This window comes from Zootermopsis nevadensis, unplaced genomic scaffold, assembly GCF_977971745.1.
Source record: "Zootermopsis nevadensis isolate Lab colony 2312 unplaced genomic scaffold, Znev_1.0 Znev_ptg000022l, whole genome shotgun sequence".
Classification (NCBI taxonomy): domain Eukaryota; kingdom Metazoa; phylum Arthropoda; class Insecta; order Blattodea; family Termopsidae; genus Zootermopsis; species Zootermopsis nevadensis.
The window spans coordinates 15,650,993-15,668,919 of NW_028259154.1; the positions used below are offsets into that span (position 1 = coordinate 15,650,993).

General features: G+C 36.5%; 1 protein-coding gene across 14 annotated transcripts in view; it reads left to right on the plus strand.

Annotated features, from left to right (window-relative positions):
- LOC110839716 (integrin beta-PS) overlaps positions 1-17,927 on the plus strand; it is a 19,365-nt gene continuing 1,438 nt past the window's right edge. The window contains exons 1-15 of one of the 14 annotated variants that reach the window (XM_022084151.2): positions 1-125; positions 911-1,142; positions 6,001-6,172; positions 7,824-8,052; positions 8,969-9,068; positions 9,612-9,782; positions 10,757-10,855; positions 11,727-11,891; positions 12,440-12,595; positions 12,700-12,825; positions 14,055-14,288; positions 14,759-15,028; positions 16,011-16,140; positions 16,807-16,956; positions 17,624-17,763. In XM_022084151.2, the coding sequence (XP_021939843.1) occupies positions 1,131-1,142; positions 6,001-6,172; positions 7,824-8,052; positions 8,969-9,068; positions 9,612-9,782; positions 10,757-10,855; positions 11,727-11,891; positions 12,440-12,595; positions 12,700-12,825; positions 14,055-14,288; positions 14,759-15,028; positions 16,011-16,140; positions 16,807-16,956; positions 17,624-17,763 (2,154 nt within the window). In that variant the 5' untranslated portion in view covers positions 1-125; positions 911-1,130. The other 13 variants (XM_022084154.2, XM_022084157.2, XM_022084159.2 and 10 more) reach the window with 13 other exon arrangements.

Sequence of the window (17,927 nt, forward strand, 5' to 3'; positions counted from 1 at the left end):
GAGGTTCAGGTGTTCCATATCGATAATCATGTGGCAAATTAGCCCATGAAAGCAAGTGGTATATTGGTACAGTTAAGTTGGCAATTTGTAAGCAATAACTCGAACAACGCAACATTTTAATAATCGTAAGAGATGTCGCTAGTAGACAAAGTGTTGGTCCTGTATGCCAAAATTTATAATATATGGTCTGCACCAGTCTGAGCAGAGAATGATATTCTTCCTTGTGTTTCTTTTATTAAGTGTTTGAAATTTAATGGGTTGGTACAATAATTCGTAGTTTGCATTTTATAGTGTTTTTGAAAACACATTGTGGGTAGCCCAGGAAACTACAACCTACCCTCAGATCGGGAGGAATGAATTTCCCGGGTGAAGTATCGATTAACGTTTATGCCCGGAATGACTGGTTAGGTTAAGTTCATTTTACGTTTTTAATGGTCTTCTCATGCAGTGGGCTGAGTGCCACAGCGATCATGTGATCTGGAGAATCGTTATACTGATCTATAATTTTAACACAATGTCATTGAAAGTAATACAAAAAAATTGTACTCTGGTAGTGCACATCAGCCTATTATATATCATATTTGAAAATTCTATTGGATAACGCTCGATAAACTACTGAAAGGACTCTTAAGCAGTTTTCTGAATAATGTTAGGCCTATCTGTGTTCCATTGTGTAATATTCTGCTATAGTTCTCTGACTTTTCCCTCAGTGAAGAACTGAAATTTGATGTTTTCTGTACTGTAGATGAAGGTGTTGATGTTTTACATTTAGAACAGTGAGATATCTTGTATAATTTCACCAGCAATATGAGACATAAAAGGCATTTGAAGCAAACAAGGCCTGTGTGTCCAGACAAGAGCTGTCATTTTATTAAATTTGCTTATGTGAGTTTATCTGTCATTTTTGCAGGTTTTACAGCACACTACCTTTGAAGCAACTTCTTTCTATTGTCACACATTTCTGCCAGTAGCTGTACAGCTACTGAACGGCACTCCTGCAGGTCTTTTCTTGTGACCTGATGTACCATCATCATAGCATCTTTTGCCGACCTGAGTATGTTCAAGAAAATTTTCAGTACTGCGAGTGGTCAGCAGGGACTCGAAAGTAGGGAGACTATGAAAGCACAGTCATGCTGTTTATGGTAAGATATTATTGAAATAAAAGAGACTAATGTGCTGATGGATTGTCATGGTTTATTGTAGCCATGACCAAATTGCATGCTTCAAGGTCACAATAAAATTGTTTATTGTTGAATGATGCAACATGAACACAGCATTCCAGAGCTAGCAGTGGTGTACTGTTGACTTAAGTATGTGTGGAGGTGGGGGGAGAGTCCAATAGGCTTGAAGCATACAATTTGGTGATGGTTACTACAGCAACCAGTTTCCAGATTCCCAATGACAGCATTTACAACAAATAACTTCTCATAGATAGTGAAAATGGTATTAATACATGTTGAGGTTACACTTTTATGGAATTAAGTCATGCAGTAGTTGTTACGTCATTACAAGCAACCCCTTTTGGGTCAACTTCCTGTTATGTCAGCCCTCCTTGAAACATGGAAACTCTTTGTATGCTGCAGCCTTGTCCTTGAAGGTTTTATATTCATGTCATAAATTTGGGAAAATGTCTTTCTCAGTTGTCCAGCAAACTTTAATATTTTCTTATAAGTTCAGAGTTCTGAAGATAACAAAATTGCCAAACCAGACTTACTGCCTTTTCTACCTGTATAATGGTTCTGTATTGTAGTTTTCAAGTACAATACAATAGCATGATTCCTTAAGTAATTTATGTCATATATAATTTCTGAAGTGACTGAACGCTTAAGAGTTACACAGTTTGAAATTGTATTGTTTACATATTTACACAAGAGATGTTTTGAAAGTATAATATTTTGGTTTGTGGGGATAACCCTTTGCTGCACCAACTAAATTCATGACATTCTGTAATTTAGGCAGAGAAAATGGTTAAATTTCCAATTATATAATGATTTCTACATTTTAAATTCATTAGCCTTTATCATATCCCCATATTGCAGGGCTGCCAGCTGAACTTTATCTCCAGGGTTAATACTTTAGCTGTATGCTAGTGTGACACATGTCTTGCTCAGTCTCTTCAGTGAAATGCCAGGATAATACTCTGAAACATGTCGCATCTGCTGTCTTGCATGTCCTTGTCCTCACACCATTCAAGATTATCTTTAAGACCAAAGTTGACACTATCTGCAAGTGAAATGTCACCTAGCACTGTCAAAATGACATGCCATTACAAGATTACTGAATATTTCAGTAATTAGACTGGATACTGAAACAGTAATCAAATGTGGTTTCTTTAATGTCTAGTGTAGTATGCAACTTTCCTATTTAAAGGTGGGTTTTTATAATAAATGCCACAAAAGAAGTACCATGATATTGTTTGATGAACCTGCCATGGTACCCAGTTCCATATCTTTATTTGTGGTATTCAGCTTATTTATGTAGGTAAATGTAACAATTCCTGTGTAATGCGAAATGGAGCCAGGGTAGCTCAGTCAGTATAGTGACTGTCTACAGACTGGACAACCGGGGTTTGATCCCTGATGGGGGTAAGATGATTTTTTCTGTAGCCTCTGTCCAGGCTGGCTCTGGGGCCCACCCTCCTGGGAATAAAGTGCAGGCGGGGCATGATGCTGACCACTCACCCCTATCTAGTGCTGAGGTTAAGAAGGAGTAGGAGCTATAAATCCTCTCCCCCAAGCACCTAAATGGCATATAGTGGGACAGCTTTAATTTTTTACTTTATGTTGTACAGAACAGTTATTTTGTTAGTTGTCTTGAATGACTTGGACTCCTACTTAAAGGGAAGAACATAAATAATTTTTGTAAACAAAGTGATCAAGAGAATCTTTGGATCTGTGATGGATAATGTAAGTGTTTACCTTATGTTATTAGGACAATCAAATCTGTAATGCTGTGATGGATTAAACATGTAGCTGGGATGGGGTACAAGGAATGTATACAGAATTTTTGAAAAGAAACCTCTTGAAAGTTGTCCATTTGAAATCATAGAATGAGATGAGAATGTAATATTAAATGGATTTTGTTAGATGAGTTGTGAGCACAGTAGATGGAAGTAGAAAATGATTTTGCGCAGTGTTGTTCTTTTGATTCAGCTACCTGAGAGATAGACTTGGTTTACATTGCCTTTTATGAGCTACCATGGATCTTGTATTGTTTTTGTGAGGTCTCCTGTTCTGACAGTGATGATTATGAGGATGACTGTCGTTTGTAGTGTGGTAGAAATTTATTGACATTTCAGAGGTACTTACAGTCTCCACCATCAGACCGATGGTGGGGACTCATTGCTCAACATCCCAGAAGATAGGCATTTCTTTTTTGTTTTCTTTATATCTTTGTACATGCCTTGCTTTGTCCCTCCCTTTCAAGTTCTTGCCGGTTTTATTTCACTTTTCTTTCATTCCCACGATATCTTATCTTTTATTTCTGCCTCTCTTCCATTTCCTTCCTACCTCGCAAAACGATTCGCGAATGCTTCGTTGAAAAGTGACGTGGTATTTCCTGTAAGTACGATTATTTTTACGTGAGTGATTAGTGCAACGAGGCTGGACGACATTTATCAGGAGACATGCAGATATTCCACTTGCTGTGCGTGTTCGTTGCGCTGTTCGGTACAGGCGCAACCCAGGATAAGTGTTACATGCACGGACAATGTAAGAGTTGTGTCCGTGCTGTAGGATGCCAGTGGTGTGCTGAACCGGTGAGTTTGTTTCATCGCTTTATCAGCTGCAGCCGTTTTAAAAATGAGTCCACAGAGACATTAAAGAAAGTGGTCGTGGCCTGTTTTATGGCACTGTCTCGGTATGAATTCGGTCAGTATGGCGTTTTACCCGGTGTTTTAAAGCGAACCGTATATTATTTGCAGCGCAGTCGGGGCTTCTGTTTTAATAGTATTTTATCGTAAGATTTAGATGTATAAAAAAATCTTTAACAGAAATGTACGACTCCGAGGAAACTGTTTTATATTCCAAACTTAAGAGCTTTTAAAGCAGAGTGGTAATGGAGAAATGTGTTTTCTTTGAGATACGGACAGAATTCTTGAATGTTGTTTAGACGAGCTTCGGCTGTAAAGGTTTAATATGATGACACATGATGTTCAGATTTTAGGCATGTTGATAATGCGGTCCTTTATGAGTAGAGCCTAAGTTATGTCTGTCCGTAGCGATTATGGAGAATGTACTGTAATAAGATATACCTATCTGGGAGGTGGGTAAGTTTGGATTTCGCAGTAAATGTACGTACGATTATTTACTTTCATTTACTCCACCCACAACTGAGAATCAGAATGTCGATTGGGATCCACTTCAGTTTCGGATTAATGCCAACGGAATACATTCTGAATTTTCGTGTTGACGTTCGTTGGAAAACGTCCACCTGGAAGACCGAAAAGGAAATTTCAGGCTAATATAAAGACGGATCTTAGGGAAGCAGGTTGTAGGATCATATTCAGCGTCAGGCATTGGTATTAGCGGTGTTGAACCTCAGGGTTTTTGCCACCGCCGTGTTAGTTGGTTGTGAATGGAGGGAATTTAGAAAGAACTGATAGTAGCTTATATAGTGATACGGATACTCCCTATAAGATTTCTTGGTATGAAACGCATTGATGGTTCTTAATTCACCAGGTCTCAAGTCTAATGCGCACTATGAAGCAGACTTAATTAGTTAAATCACAAAACAAGCCGAACAAGTCTCTTTTCTATATATTTTTTAACAGGAGCCATGACAAAGAAACAAAATTCGTTACATAAGGAACTGAAAGAACCATCCTGGTAAATTACAGAAATATCTGCATGGATATCCGGCCTAGAGTCTTGTTACCTCATGTACACAATCGCGATTGACGTCAGCGTATAAGCTTGATTCAGAAAAAACCCTCACTTATCTCTAGGGAAGTTTGATCGGAACGTGTTGTGTATATCATCCTTATGTGGAAAATGTTCTCATACGTAATAATTCGCATTAAATTCAGATAACCAGATGAGTAACGATATTCTACCGTTTCCTAGTTAGGATCTTTGTTCTGTTATGACCTTCGGTTCAATTTGAGGAACAAATGAGACCTTAGGGTCACTTACGGGATGTTTCACTGGAATAGGGTAAACCAGGGTGATTTGGGTCAGATGTTGTTTCGGTTAAGTTTTAGAATTCGCTTTCGCATTGTAGTAGGTGCTATTATCCAGTGGTGCAGATTTGTAAATAACAAGAGACAACATCTGTGCGCAAAGAAAATTTTTGTGTATGAGCTGTATTCTACGAAGTGTGTAAATATCAGTTGAAGTAATTTGAATGCGTAATTAGGTTGTTACAGGTTTTGTTTTCAGACCCTTGTAATTTTGGTTATGTTCTCAGAGTAAGAGACCCACAGTCGAGCAAAACAACTGGTAACATTTTTGTTAATGACTGGTAAAATTATAATGTGCACTTAGGTAGGGTACAGGAACCTTTGACTCTGAATCGGATGTGGCGATCTCTTTCCGATGGCAACGGAAATATACGTAGTGACTAAAGCTAATCTCATGTTGCGGGAATAAATACGGATGTGTGGTTTCCTACATCTAGAGCGCAAGAACAACGATCATAGCAGTTCATTACTCATTCAATCAGATAACTTATAGAAAAAAGAGCGATGATCTCCAAAATAAAAACACGTAATTATTCTTCTCTTTCTCAAGCGTCTTCAGTATTGTTGTGGCAGACTGAGCTCAAACATTTTTTAAAATCATAAACATAAATTTAAATTGAAAACTGGTGTGTTTCCATGAAAGGAACTCCGTCAGACTCACTCCGGCATCCATAAAATTACAGTCTAATCCATTGTCAGACTCAGTTTACAGTTTGAAGATTCAAATATAAAGTAGACCTGTTAAGGTATAATGTTACAATTAGTACATTTCAAGGTGTTAAATATCTGTAATGTGTGGAATTTTGGATATGTATTTGCAGAACTTCAACACGAAGTTAATGAATCGCTGCTTTGAAGCTGGTACAGTGCACTGTGCAGCAAATCACATTTATCCCAAACCAAACCAAAACAAATACAAGACCGTGCAAGATAACAATTTCAGCACCGATGTGCTGTTCCGCCCACAGAGAGTCCAACTGAAACTGCATGTTGGTGAGTGTGTGCCATCTAGGTACTGCCATTGTTGTAGAGGGGAGTGGTTATGTTCTTCCTGCAATTTCACTACTCATCTTTATCTTTTCTTTCCATCAATGAATACCTGATATGAGATTTGATAAACTTTAGTAACTGACTTTTGGGGTCAAAATTGACGATGGTAACAGTTATTATAAAGTTTGTACTTCAAAATTGATTTTTGTTGTCTGTACATAATGATACCAGCTAACGTGCTATTTGTCGTAAGACTTTTAATACTACTACTACTACTTCTTTTTTTTTTGGGGGGGGGGGGAAAGATGTTAAATTCCTACATTGCATAATAAATAATCACAGACATTTCCGTAAGTACTTTTTTTCTTATGACCCATTTCAGTTTGGGAAACTTAAAGATGCCACTCATTGTCAGATTTGATGAATGTGATGGATGGGGCACTTGTGGAATGTTATGGGCAGTGCTGATTGCAACAAAATTGTCATGACCTGCAGGAGACATTTTCTCTTAGCTCCTTTGATTTTAATTAAAAGTATCCAACATTTACTGTAGGAGATGCAACTTCTACTGTAAGTTCACAAGTTGTCATTTTTCTGTTACCACAGAAAGTGAATAATTAATTCACCAGTGTCCAATGTTGATAGATGACTAAAGTATTTTATCATTTTTGTCTATCTTTAATGCATGAAAATCAATAAAAAATTATGAGTGGATGAATCTCATCCCCAAGTGTATTTTTTAGCATTCCATGTGTTTCTTTGGCTCTTATCCCAATTTGTATACAAAATTTGAAGAACAACTAATACTTCTTCACATGTACCATTTTACATGACAAAAGAATAAAATACTTCTACACAAAATTGTTTCTCCAGGATTGAGACTGTGTGATCTTACCATCAGCAAGCATTGCTGGCTGTACTCCTTGCTCAATATTTGTATTACATACCTTATTTAAGTAAGATTTGAGGTTTTCACAGCGGTGAGTATGAAGATTTCTGTCTTCTGGGTTGTTGTGCTGTGTAGTCTGATCGATGTTTACCAACGTTTCAGAGGTCATACTGCCTCCGTCATCAGGGCGATGAGTATGAAGATTTCTGTCTTCTGGGTTGTTATGCTGTGTAGTCTGATCGATGTTTACCAACGTTTCAGAGGTCATACTGCCTCCGTCATCAGGGCGATGAGTATGAAGATTTCTGTCTTCTGGGTTGTTGTGCTGTGTAGTCTGATCGATGTTTACCAACGTTTCAGAGGTCATACTGCCTCCGTCATCAGGGCGATGAGTATGAAGATTTCTGTCTTCTGGGTTGTTATGCTGTGTAGTCTGGTCGATGTTTACCAACGTTTCAGAGGTCATACTGCCTCCGTCATCAGGGCGATGAGTATGAAGATTTCTGTCTTCTGGGTTGTTATGCTGTGTAGTCTGGTCGATGTTTACCAACGTTTCAGAGGTCATACTGCCTCCGTCATCAGGGCGATGAGTATGAAGATTTCTGTCTTCTGGGTTGTTATGCTGTGTAGTCTGGTCGATGTTAACCAACGTTTCAGAGGTCATACTGCCTCCGTCATCAGAGTGATGAATACCTTATTTAAGCTACAGTAAAATCAGTTTTTGATGATGATGATGTTTACAACAGAACTTCTTGTATTTTACAGGAGAGGAATATCCATTGAAATTGAGATACAGGCACACTCAGGACTATCCAGTGGATTTGTACTACTTGATGGATCTGTCTGCATCCATGGAAGATGACAAAGATAGTCTTTCTAAACTTGGCAGTAAACTAGCAGCAGAAATGCAAGCCCTTACAAGAGACTTTAGACTTGGCTTTGGCAGCTTTGTTGACAAGGTGGAAATGCCGTATGTTAGCACAGTGCCTGAAAAGTGAGTATTGAAGTCCATGGCATCACTGAAATTGTATATATTGTTATGCTGGAATGCTCAGGCCAGTGGTTTTCAGAATCGTCTTGCCGTGGACTTAATTATGAAGGAGCACAGTTCTGTGAACCTCGTTATAACAGATCAAGTATTTTGATTAAAGTGACTGTTGTTAGGAGTTGAGGTTTTCATGGCAGTGAGTCTGAAGATGGCTGTCTTCTGGGTTGTTGCGCCGTGTAGTCTGGTAGAAGTTAAGTGATGTTTCAGAGGTCCTTGCTGCTTCCAACATCACCCTGATGATGGAGGCAGCAAGGAACTCCAAAACACCACTTAACTTCTACCAGACTACACGGCGCAACAACCCAGAAGACAGCCGTCTAAAGTAACAGTGTTTATATTTTACGCATTGAACCATGTCTGGTCATAAATAGAAATGTTTAATTTCCTGCATCATTAATACCAGTACGGTGGCTGCCTGAACTTTTGAGGTTGAAAAAACAATAGCACCACAATTTAGGGTTCTAAAATTTGTTGTGGTAAATTCTTGGTTCTGATGCTAACAGGCCTGTTTATTAAATTTCTTCACTTACATTATGTTTTATTATGTTAGATGTGGCCGAGGACTGCCCTATAATCATAAAGAATTAAATGAAGAGTTCCTTCCAGGCCACAACAGCCTGTGATGTTGTTTTAGGTTGTGATGCCTTGTGGACTTGCAGGAGGTAGATAACCAGTGTTTCTGATGGTCTGCATCCTCAGGGTTGAAGATGGAGGCAGTATGTTTCTTTGAAACATTGGTGTCTACCTGGAGTCCTTGTAGAATTATGTTGCACAACAGACTTCTGAATCACAGCCATCACACAAAGTATAGTTTCTTGACTAGCATAAGAAATATGGTATATACATCTTATACTGTTATCAGATTGGAGCATCCCTGTGATTTGAAAAGTGGTCAACCATGTGCTGCACCATATGGATTCAAAAACCATTTGAAACTTGATACGAATACCAGTCTCTTCTCGGTAAGAAAATGTTGGCTAATGTAACACAATTTCATCTTAGACTTGGTTTTTTTCAGCCGTTGTTGCATGATTAAAACAATGTAAGATTTGAGGTTTTCACAGCGGTGAGTATGAAGATTTTTGTCTTCTGGGTTGTTGCACTGTGTAGACTGGTCGATGTTAACCAACGTTTCAGAGGTCATACTGCCTCCATTATCAGGGCGATGAATGTCAACAATTTTGATATTCACTTTTTATGTAATGTAAGCTTCTTTAAAACACAACAAACTGAATACATGTTAAAGAGTAGTGAAATTATCTTCTGTTTTGTTCCAATAGATGTACTTCATTAATATTAGTGGCTCATTTACTTTAATCATTAAAGTATTATGAATGGGTTTGTTTTTGTGTATGGAAGAGTATGCTATGAAAAGTGGATGGTACTGTTCCATTACTTACACTGGCTGGTAAAGTGTAAACTTTTTTTGTTTGTGTGAAAGCATAAAAACTATAAATAATTATTGTCTTCTTAACCTAATCTTGGTTTCTGTTCTTGTTCTGTAGATGAAAGTAAATGAAGCTAAAGTCTCTGGAAATCTTGACTATCCTGAGGGAGGGTTTGATGCAGTAATGCAGGCCATAGTATGCCAGAAACAGATTGGCTGGCGACAAAAGGCTCGGCATCTGCTTGTATTCTCAAGCGATTCTGACTTCCATTTTGCTGGTGATGGCAGGGTATGGTACTCATTCCGTGAATTTATAATTCAACTGTAGAAGATTGTGGATGATAGAAATATGTATTCGAAGCACATAAAATGCATACATACCCTTAAAATTACCCCCAAATGTCTTGGACCTTTATTGAAGATGTTTTATTATATTAGCCTGTTAGTCCCAGAAATGTGATTGGAAACGGGATGTGCATGGCACACTTTTTCAAAATATTTAAGTCAACATAAACGAATTTTTTCACATCAAATTCAGTTTGAAGAGAAACATTTTGTAATGAAAGAACCAGACTTCATGTGGGTTGTGTAATTGATGTGTAGACCACCACTAAAGTAAAATAATGTTTTATATTTATCATATTCATTTCTCTAAAGTGAGATGTAAGAAATTATTTATGCTACACAGATGATTCTTATATCAGTCATTTCCAAACTTCAACAGAGTAGACAGTTTTGAACACAGGACCTTAGAAATTTAGGTATTTGGCTGTAAAGAAGTAAAGGTATTAAAATGATTTAGTTATTTTTGAAGTTTTAACATGCTAATAATGCTCATATTGAAACAAGACTTGTGCTATAGGATACAAAAGACAGTAAAGTTCATTTTTGTTACTTGCAGCACTAAAAAGCATGTTATACCCAAAAATGCAGAATGAATGCAACATACAGTATTAGGTACACTACAACAGTCAGTTCTTGGATAACATTTAAATAGACCTACAATCAGTTGGTGCTCTATATTTCCAGTGAACATTATATTATATGTAGATTATATTCTTTTCATCTCATTGATATTTCTACAGGCATTACAATAGTAGTAATATAATTTGCTTTTGGATATCGTGTTATAAAATTTTTTCATCTAAAACATGAGACTTGATATAGTTTGCTCCAACTACAATAAATCTGAGTCAAGCATGTAATTGTATGTAACACAGAACTTGAAAACATCCGTTCTAAAGTTTTGTATTATTTTCACAGTTGGCTGGTCTTGTTGAACCCAATGATATGCAGTGTTATGTGACTGATGATGGGAATTATACACATTCTTTAGTGTTTGATTATCCATCCATTTCACAGGTTAGTGAATATGTCTTTTTTAATCTCTAAAAATTGAAAGAAAATAGTATTTTCTTGATTTTGGTGAATAAAATTTAATTTTTATTTCATGAGAAAGCTCACAATACAGCAGAAACATCTGTGTATGGCAAATACAGTAGTTACTAAATAAAAGTGTATTGGCAGTGTTCATGACAGAAAGTTCTGGAAACAGCTCATGATGCGCTTGTTTTTGTCAAATAGCTTTTGTTCATATTGTAGGTTAGCAGGCACTGTAATTGAATAATTATTGGTATACAATTTAGTGATAAATTTCTGTGCACAAACCTCATTATACAAAATCTGCCAGATATAACCTTAAAGTTTTGCTTTGTAGATATGCTTGTAATTTTAATACATGAGAAAATGGTTTATGTTAAATGTATGTGTAGGTATATGACATATATGTCCATATGAAGTGTTACATGCTTAAGTCTAACAATCCATTAGCCTTCACTATCAAATGGAAAGACGGAATTTTTTGCTGCCACCATGTTTTCTGTATTGTACAACAATTTTACTTAATCAAAAATTGCATGTTTTTTCAAAGGTCTATTACTGCTACAAATTTTAGGACCATAAATTAAATGGTGCTAGTGGTCTTTAACCTCAAACGTTTTTACAACCACCATATTGGTATTATTAATGATGACAAGAAATTAAAAAGTGAATTGGCCTCTATAAAAATGATGTTTTTAACAGGTTTTATGAGATCTGTCATTGGTTCAAAAATATTAAATTGAAAACAAAGATGAAGAGACATGATTTTTTCAAAGTCTATGGTTCCTTATTGTACCAAAACTAAGCTGATAAATTATAGTAATACTTTGAATTGTTCTTTTTCGTCTTGCAGATCAACCAAGTGGCAAGACAGAATAATATCAACATAATATTTGCAATAACAGAGAGTATATCAAAAATATACAAACATTTGGTAGGGAGCATTGAAGGATCCTCATATGGTATCCTTTCAGGTGATTCATCCAATGTCGTTAAGCTTGTTCGAGATGAGTATCAGGTGTGTCCAATTAATTTATGATGAATTTTGTTTTGTGTATTATTGGTTAATAGAGGGAAAGGTATCTGAATATAATAGGATTTCCATTCACTGTTCTTCCATGTAGTATTCAAATCACTGCCCGTAAAAGAAACATTAAATGATTATGTTATTGTGTTTGGAATCTGTATTTTATATAGCATGCCCCACTGTACTGTTTCTTTTGTAGTTTTTTTGGACTTTTTTTTTGATAAGTAAAGCATCTTTCCAGTGTACTTTATCACAACTGATGTTTAAGTTTGACTTTCTAAGGACATGTTGCCTTGCATACTTAACTTAACCCTATATTATTTTTAACTGGTTTTTGATACCAACATCAATCATTCATGTGATGTGAATAGTCCTTGAAGAATAAATGTTTTTAAGGGAAAGTACTCTTATAGCATTCAAGTAATGAGTATGATAAGCATAACTTATGTTAACCCTATTGTCATTTTTAATTAATATGTTATGTCAGAATAATGCAGTGCAATATTTTGATTTTTAATAGACACATTGTGTGTTCACAGAAAATTGTTGACAGCATAGGTCTGATTTCTACTGGTAATAAACAATTTGTTGATGTTCATTTCAATTCTTCATGTATCAGTGGTGATTGGAAAGAGACAAGTACATGTGATGGACTTCGCCCAGGGAGTGAAGTTGAATTTATAGCAACTATAAAGGTCAGCACCATGTTTATTTTCTATTAGCATTCAGTAAATCTGAGATTTTCCCAACAGTGAAAATGTGGGTTATGGTCATTTATGGTAATTAATTTGTTGTTCAGGTGCTGCAGTGTCCAGAAAACAAGAACAGTGTGACATTTAATATAAAGCCTAGAGCACTAGAAGACAGCATTACAGTGGAATTGGAAATTGATTGTGACTGTGCCTGTGAGCAGCCTGGAAGTGAGGTAAAGCCTTGTTAATACAAAATTCAAATACAACCATTTCTCATCAGCTGTGGCTTTACCATTTTCAGGTATCTGTATTTTTACATTTGTATCTTTCTAGTTTTGCCAGTCATGGTATTAGGTTTGATGTATTCATGACATATAATATGTGTACTCATGGAAGAAATCTGTTTCTTTCTTCACCAAGCAATCCACATTTGCTCAGGGAAGGGCAATAATGACGTACTAATTTGCCGTATGGCTTGGTCTTGGCAACTGTAATGTTTTAGGAATATAAACAGTGTGATAATTGCAGTTCTCATCTTTTGGGTAATGGCACTATGTTGTGACAGACCAGTTTGTTGATGTTTCTGAAGCATGAGGGGACTTTACCAGCAAAATGTATTTCCTGGAATCAGTGACTAAATCCTTTTACAGAGATGCAGGAAAAAGAAATTCATTCCATTACACATGTTACCCTTTAGGATAAAATAATACCCATTAGATTCTTGTTTTAAATTTCAGATGCCCATTGGTTAAAACATTTCCAAAATCCATGTATCACAACATCAGAATTACTCCTGAAGAGGTCCACCTTTGTAATTGTTGACTATAATTGGTCAACAAATACCTCAGATTCACCATTCACATTCACAACATCAGTATTAACTTGAGCCATGATACATTGCTACAGATACCAGCAGCCAGTCTCTTCACTCTTAAAATATAGACTGCAAATACCTCCAGAATGTCAGAAAAGCGTCTGCTACACAGTATGTCATCACAGAAACATTTAACATCTACTTAACTACTTTATCCTTTCTTTCTCGTTTAAGTGCTCTAATCTTAATACCCAGGATATTGAGGTTGCTCAGATATTTCTTCCTTAAAATCATGAACTTTTAAGGTTATGTATGACTGCTCCTCTAAAAGTCAAATTAAACAAAAATACTGTATAAACTGCATGGGTTATATAGCACAAAATAAGATGAGAAGATAATCATGAATAGTAAGGAGATAAAGATTTGGAAACTGCCAGTCGTGACTTATTTAAATACCTATTTCCAGGAGAGCCTGATGAAAACCATGGTGAATTTAAAAGGATTTCCTCCCAGTGTAAAGTGTTACCTGATACATAAACTTACTTGGCCACTTGAGGTTGGCATTAAAGGGGAAAGGCTTTAAGAGACCTGTTTTTTGTAAATATTTTTCATCTTTCAGAGCGACTGAAGCATTTTCTATTGTTTTAGGGTTATGAGAGGAATTCTAGAAGTTGCTCCTGGCATGGCAATTTTCAGTGTGGAGTATGTAATTGTGATGGTGACTGGTATGGTGACCAGTGTCAGTGTGAGAGGAATTCTGTGACCCCCGTGCATTTGAATGAAAATGCATGTCGCATGAACAATAACTCCGAATTATGCTCAGGATTTGGTGTGTGTGAATGTGGCGTGTGTACATGTAATGTACGCCCCAATGCAAATGAGGTAAGCTTGTGACTTATCTTACTCAGTGAGGCCATATATGTACCATTACAAAAGCCAGTACCTGACATTTTTACACTTTCATTCAATTAAGTGTCATTTCATTTATTACATGGCTGTAGAATGCAGTAAACAACTGAGAAGACATTTTGAGATTAGAAGTTAAATGTTCAACATTGCTGCTGCCAAAGCTAATTATTGGGCATGAACTTTAGTCAGTTCCATCCAGTTAAAGTTTTTACATCACATCCATTTCCATTTTTTCTTCCCATCTTTTTTCAGTATTCCAAATTTTAACTTTCCCCACCAAAATACTGTTTACATTTCCTTTTTCTTCCTTTTACTGAAATGTTGTCAGATACTTAGAATGCATTTAGAAACTGTATTCTGAACAGAAGTACAGATCTCAAACCTCATTTTTAATTTGAGTGCACCAAACATAGGTAATCACCATATTAATTGTGTTGTTCCAGCGTTACTATGGGAAGTTCTGTGAATGTGACAACTTCACGTGCAGACGACATGGTGGATTACCATGTTCAGGACCAGACCATGGAATATGTGAGTGTGGAACATGTGTGTGTCAGTGGGGATGGTCGGGTGAAGCCTGTGAGTGCCCAGACAGTAAAGAGAATTGTTATCCATCTGATTCTTCTGAAGAGTGCATGGGCAGAGGATCATGCAAATGTGGGATATGCAAGTGTAAAGAAAACTACTCAGGAAAATACTGTGATGAGTGTCCGGTGAGTTCATCAGCTGTTATAACTCTTTCAACAAGAATCTTCCATGTTCAAGCTATGTGCGCTGTTAACAGTGTTAGATTGAGTATGTATTTGGGCTGCCCATACAGTTAACTTTTAATGCTTACTTTAGAGTGTTGTAGTTTCTAGTTTCCCTTTCTCAGCTGTAGAGGTTAGATAGTGCCAAATGGGAATTCGACTGTGAATGAATTGGAAAAGCTGTGATCATAATCTACCATTCCAGAATTTTTTTGGATGGACTGAAGACCACAAAAACCTTCAGGATAGCAGCCTCTGGGCTGATAGTCAAGCCCAAGATTTCCAAATATGCAGCAGGATTAGTAACTTTTCCATCATGATAATCAGTCATATGCCATCTATTATACTGGGAAAGAATGTTGTTTGCATTGCTGCCTGTCTGTTTAAATATTAATGGTGAACAAAACAATACTAATATGGACACTTTATTTCTAGAATGATTTAATGCAGATGATTTTTCTGTTGAGTTATGCTGAAAGGATTACAGTAACTCTTTTTTTACCCTCTTACAACCAAGTCTACTCATTATGTAAGAATTTTCTGACTGTTTTGTAAAAATTGAATATTTGTGAACTTCTATGCTCAAGATGTGAAGCAAAAAATTTTGAACATAACATGTTTTGCTTAGACCTATTATTGTATATCGTAACATGTACATGAATTACATGTGAAAGAGAACCAGCCTTTAAGACTGGCCAGATTAGATCATGACAGGCCAGATAGAAACTGCGTTGCAGGATCAGTTACTCTACTGGCAGGTGAGAGGACAAAGTAATTTCTTGTTCTTTATTTGTTTAGTATTTGGAAAAATAGTTTCATTTCTTGTTCTATCCCTGTGCTCGGAAAATGTAGTGACACTCATGTTTCTTTATTGATGATAATGACACTGTCCCAGTAAAGACTTTTCTGTACAACTAGTGTCATTGTTATTGCTATTTGTTGACAGTCATGTCCAGGACAGAGGTGTGAAAAATATGAAAGTCTAGTGGCATGTAAAGTATTTGGGACAGGACCTCTCAGTAAGGAAGAATGTGACATGGATATGTCTATTACAACAGTGGAGGTGGATTACATAGGTTTGTACCCTGTCTTGTTCTTTCCACTGCTTTGATGCAAGTTAGTGAAGATGGTAAATACGTTAAGGAAAATATAAATTGCATATTGAATGAGGATAAGAAATGACTGAAAGATATCCATCCAGGAAGAATGTGGAGAAAATTACATAATGAGGTTCTTCACAATTTATGTTTTTATTAAATATTGTTGCAGTGATTAATGAGATGGATGCCACCAGGTCCATTTTCAGGTTATTTCTTATCAAAGTTTTACTTGTCAGACTAAGTTTAACATTGGGTTGTAATGTGATTTCTCAGATGTTGATGAGTTGATAAACAGTTAAGATATTAATGGAAAACTGAACAGGTAACCTGGAGTTCAAGGATGACTGTCTTCTGGGTTGTAGCTCCATGTAGTTTGGTAGAAGTTTACTAACATTGCAGAGGTCTTTGTTACCTCCATTCCTTGATGATGGAGGCAGCATGGGCCTCTGAAACATTGGTAAACTTCTACCAGACTACATGGAGCTACAACCCAGAAGACAGTCATCTTTGTACTCACTGCTATGAGAACCTCAAATCTTACTAACTTGGAGTTGTCTAACTTTCCTGTGATTTTTTTGTCCCTTCCCCCACATAATTGTTATTAGACTGTGTAATTTAGTATTGTGTTTTTTGATTGAGCAGATCCAGAGGAAGTGAAAAACAACACACAGTTACGAGTATGCAGCTTTCCGGATGATCAGGGTTGCACATTTCTCTTCCGCTACTTGATTGATAACAGTACAGTGGAGGTTCAGCGTACCAAGCAGTGTGGCAGTGATGTTAATGTCCTCGGTAAGTATAACGAAACTTTAATTTTGTCTTCTTTTACTTTAACACATCCTGGAGTAGGCAGTGTATTGCCTATTGGCTGCACTGATAAATCCAGCTTTGCCTTGAACATCTTATGCTTTTTAATCATCTGGATCTATATTTTAATATAGTATCCTGTTGTCAACTATGTGCTCTGTATGTTCCATCCATTTTTGTCGGTAATCTTTTTCAATTTTGGAGACTATTTGTAATTTGTTTCTTATTCCTGCATTTTAAATTCTAACTTTGTACAGCCTTTTAATTACGAAAGTATTTAATCTCAACAGCCTAGTGATGCTACTTTTTAATGATCCAGTTTTCATTGCCATATAAAATAGTAAGGGTGGCTGTGACTGTAAAGTTCAAAAATCTGTTAATACATTGGCTTTGAGATACATGACTCAGACTTGTGTCATATCAGAATATGCACTTTTAAGGTTAACTGAACTGACTTCATATGTATGACATTCTAAAGTGGTGAAAGTGTGGACTGCAGTCTTGCCTGATGTGTTGTCTTGTGTGTGGTTACCAGTAACACTACATGGCATCACAATCCTGATTTTATTTGTAATTGAAATACATATTTCTATAGTGTGTTGAAAAATGCCACTCTGTATTTATTAGAACTTTAATTTTGTTTCGTTCACAGCACTTGTACTGGGAGTGATTGGTGGCATTGTATTTATTGGCCTGCTACTGCTCCTAGTTTGGAAGATTGTTACTTCAATTCATGATCACAGAGAATATGTGAAGTTTGAGAAGGAACGTTCCATGTCTAAATGGGACAGGGTACAGTATATAATTACTGTTATTAAGCTTTTGTGTCCTGTAGTCTTGGGTCTCTGTTGTCTCAGATTTGTCTTTGCTTTGTTGCTTATGCTACTGAGCTGTTTAAAACATGGGGCCATTCAAGTACTGGGCTCAGGACTGTTAGGATTGGTTAAGTTGCTTAT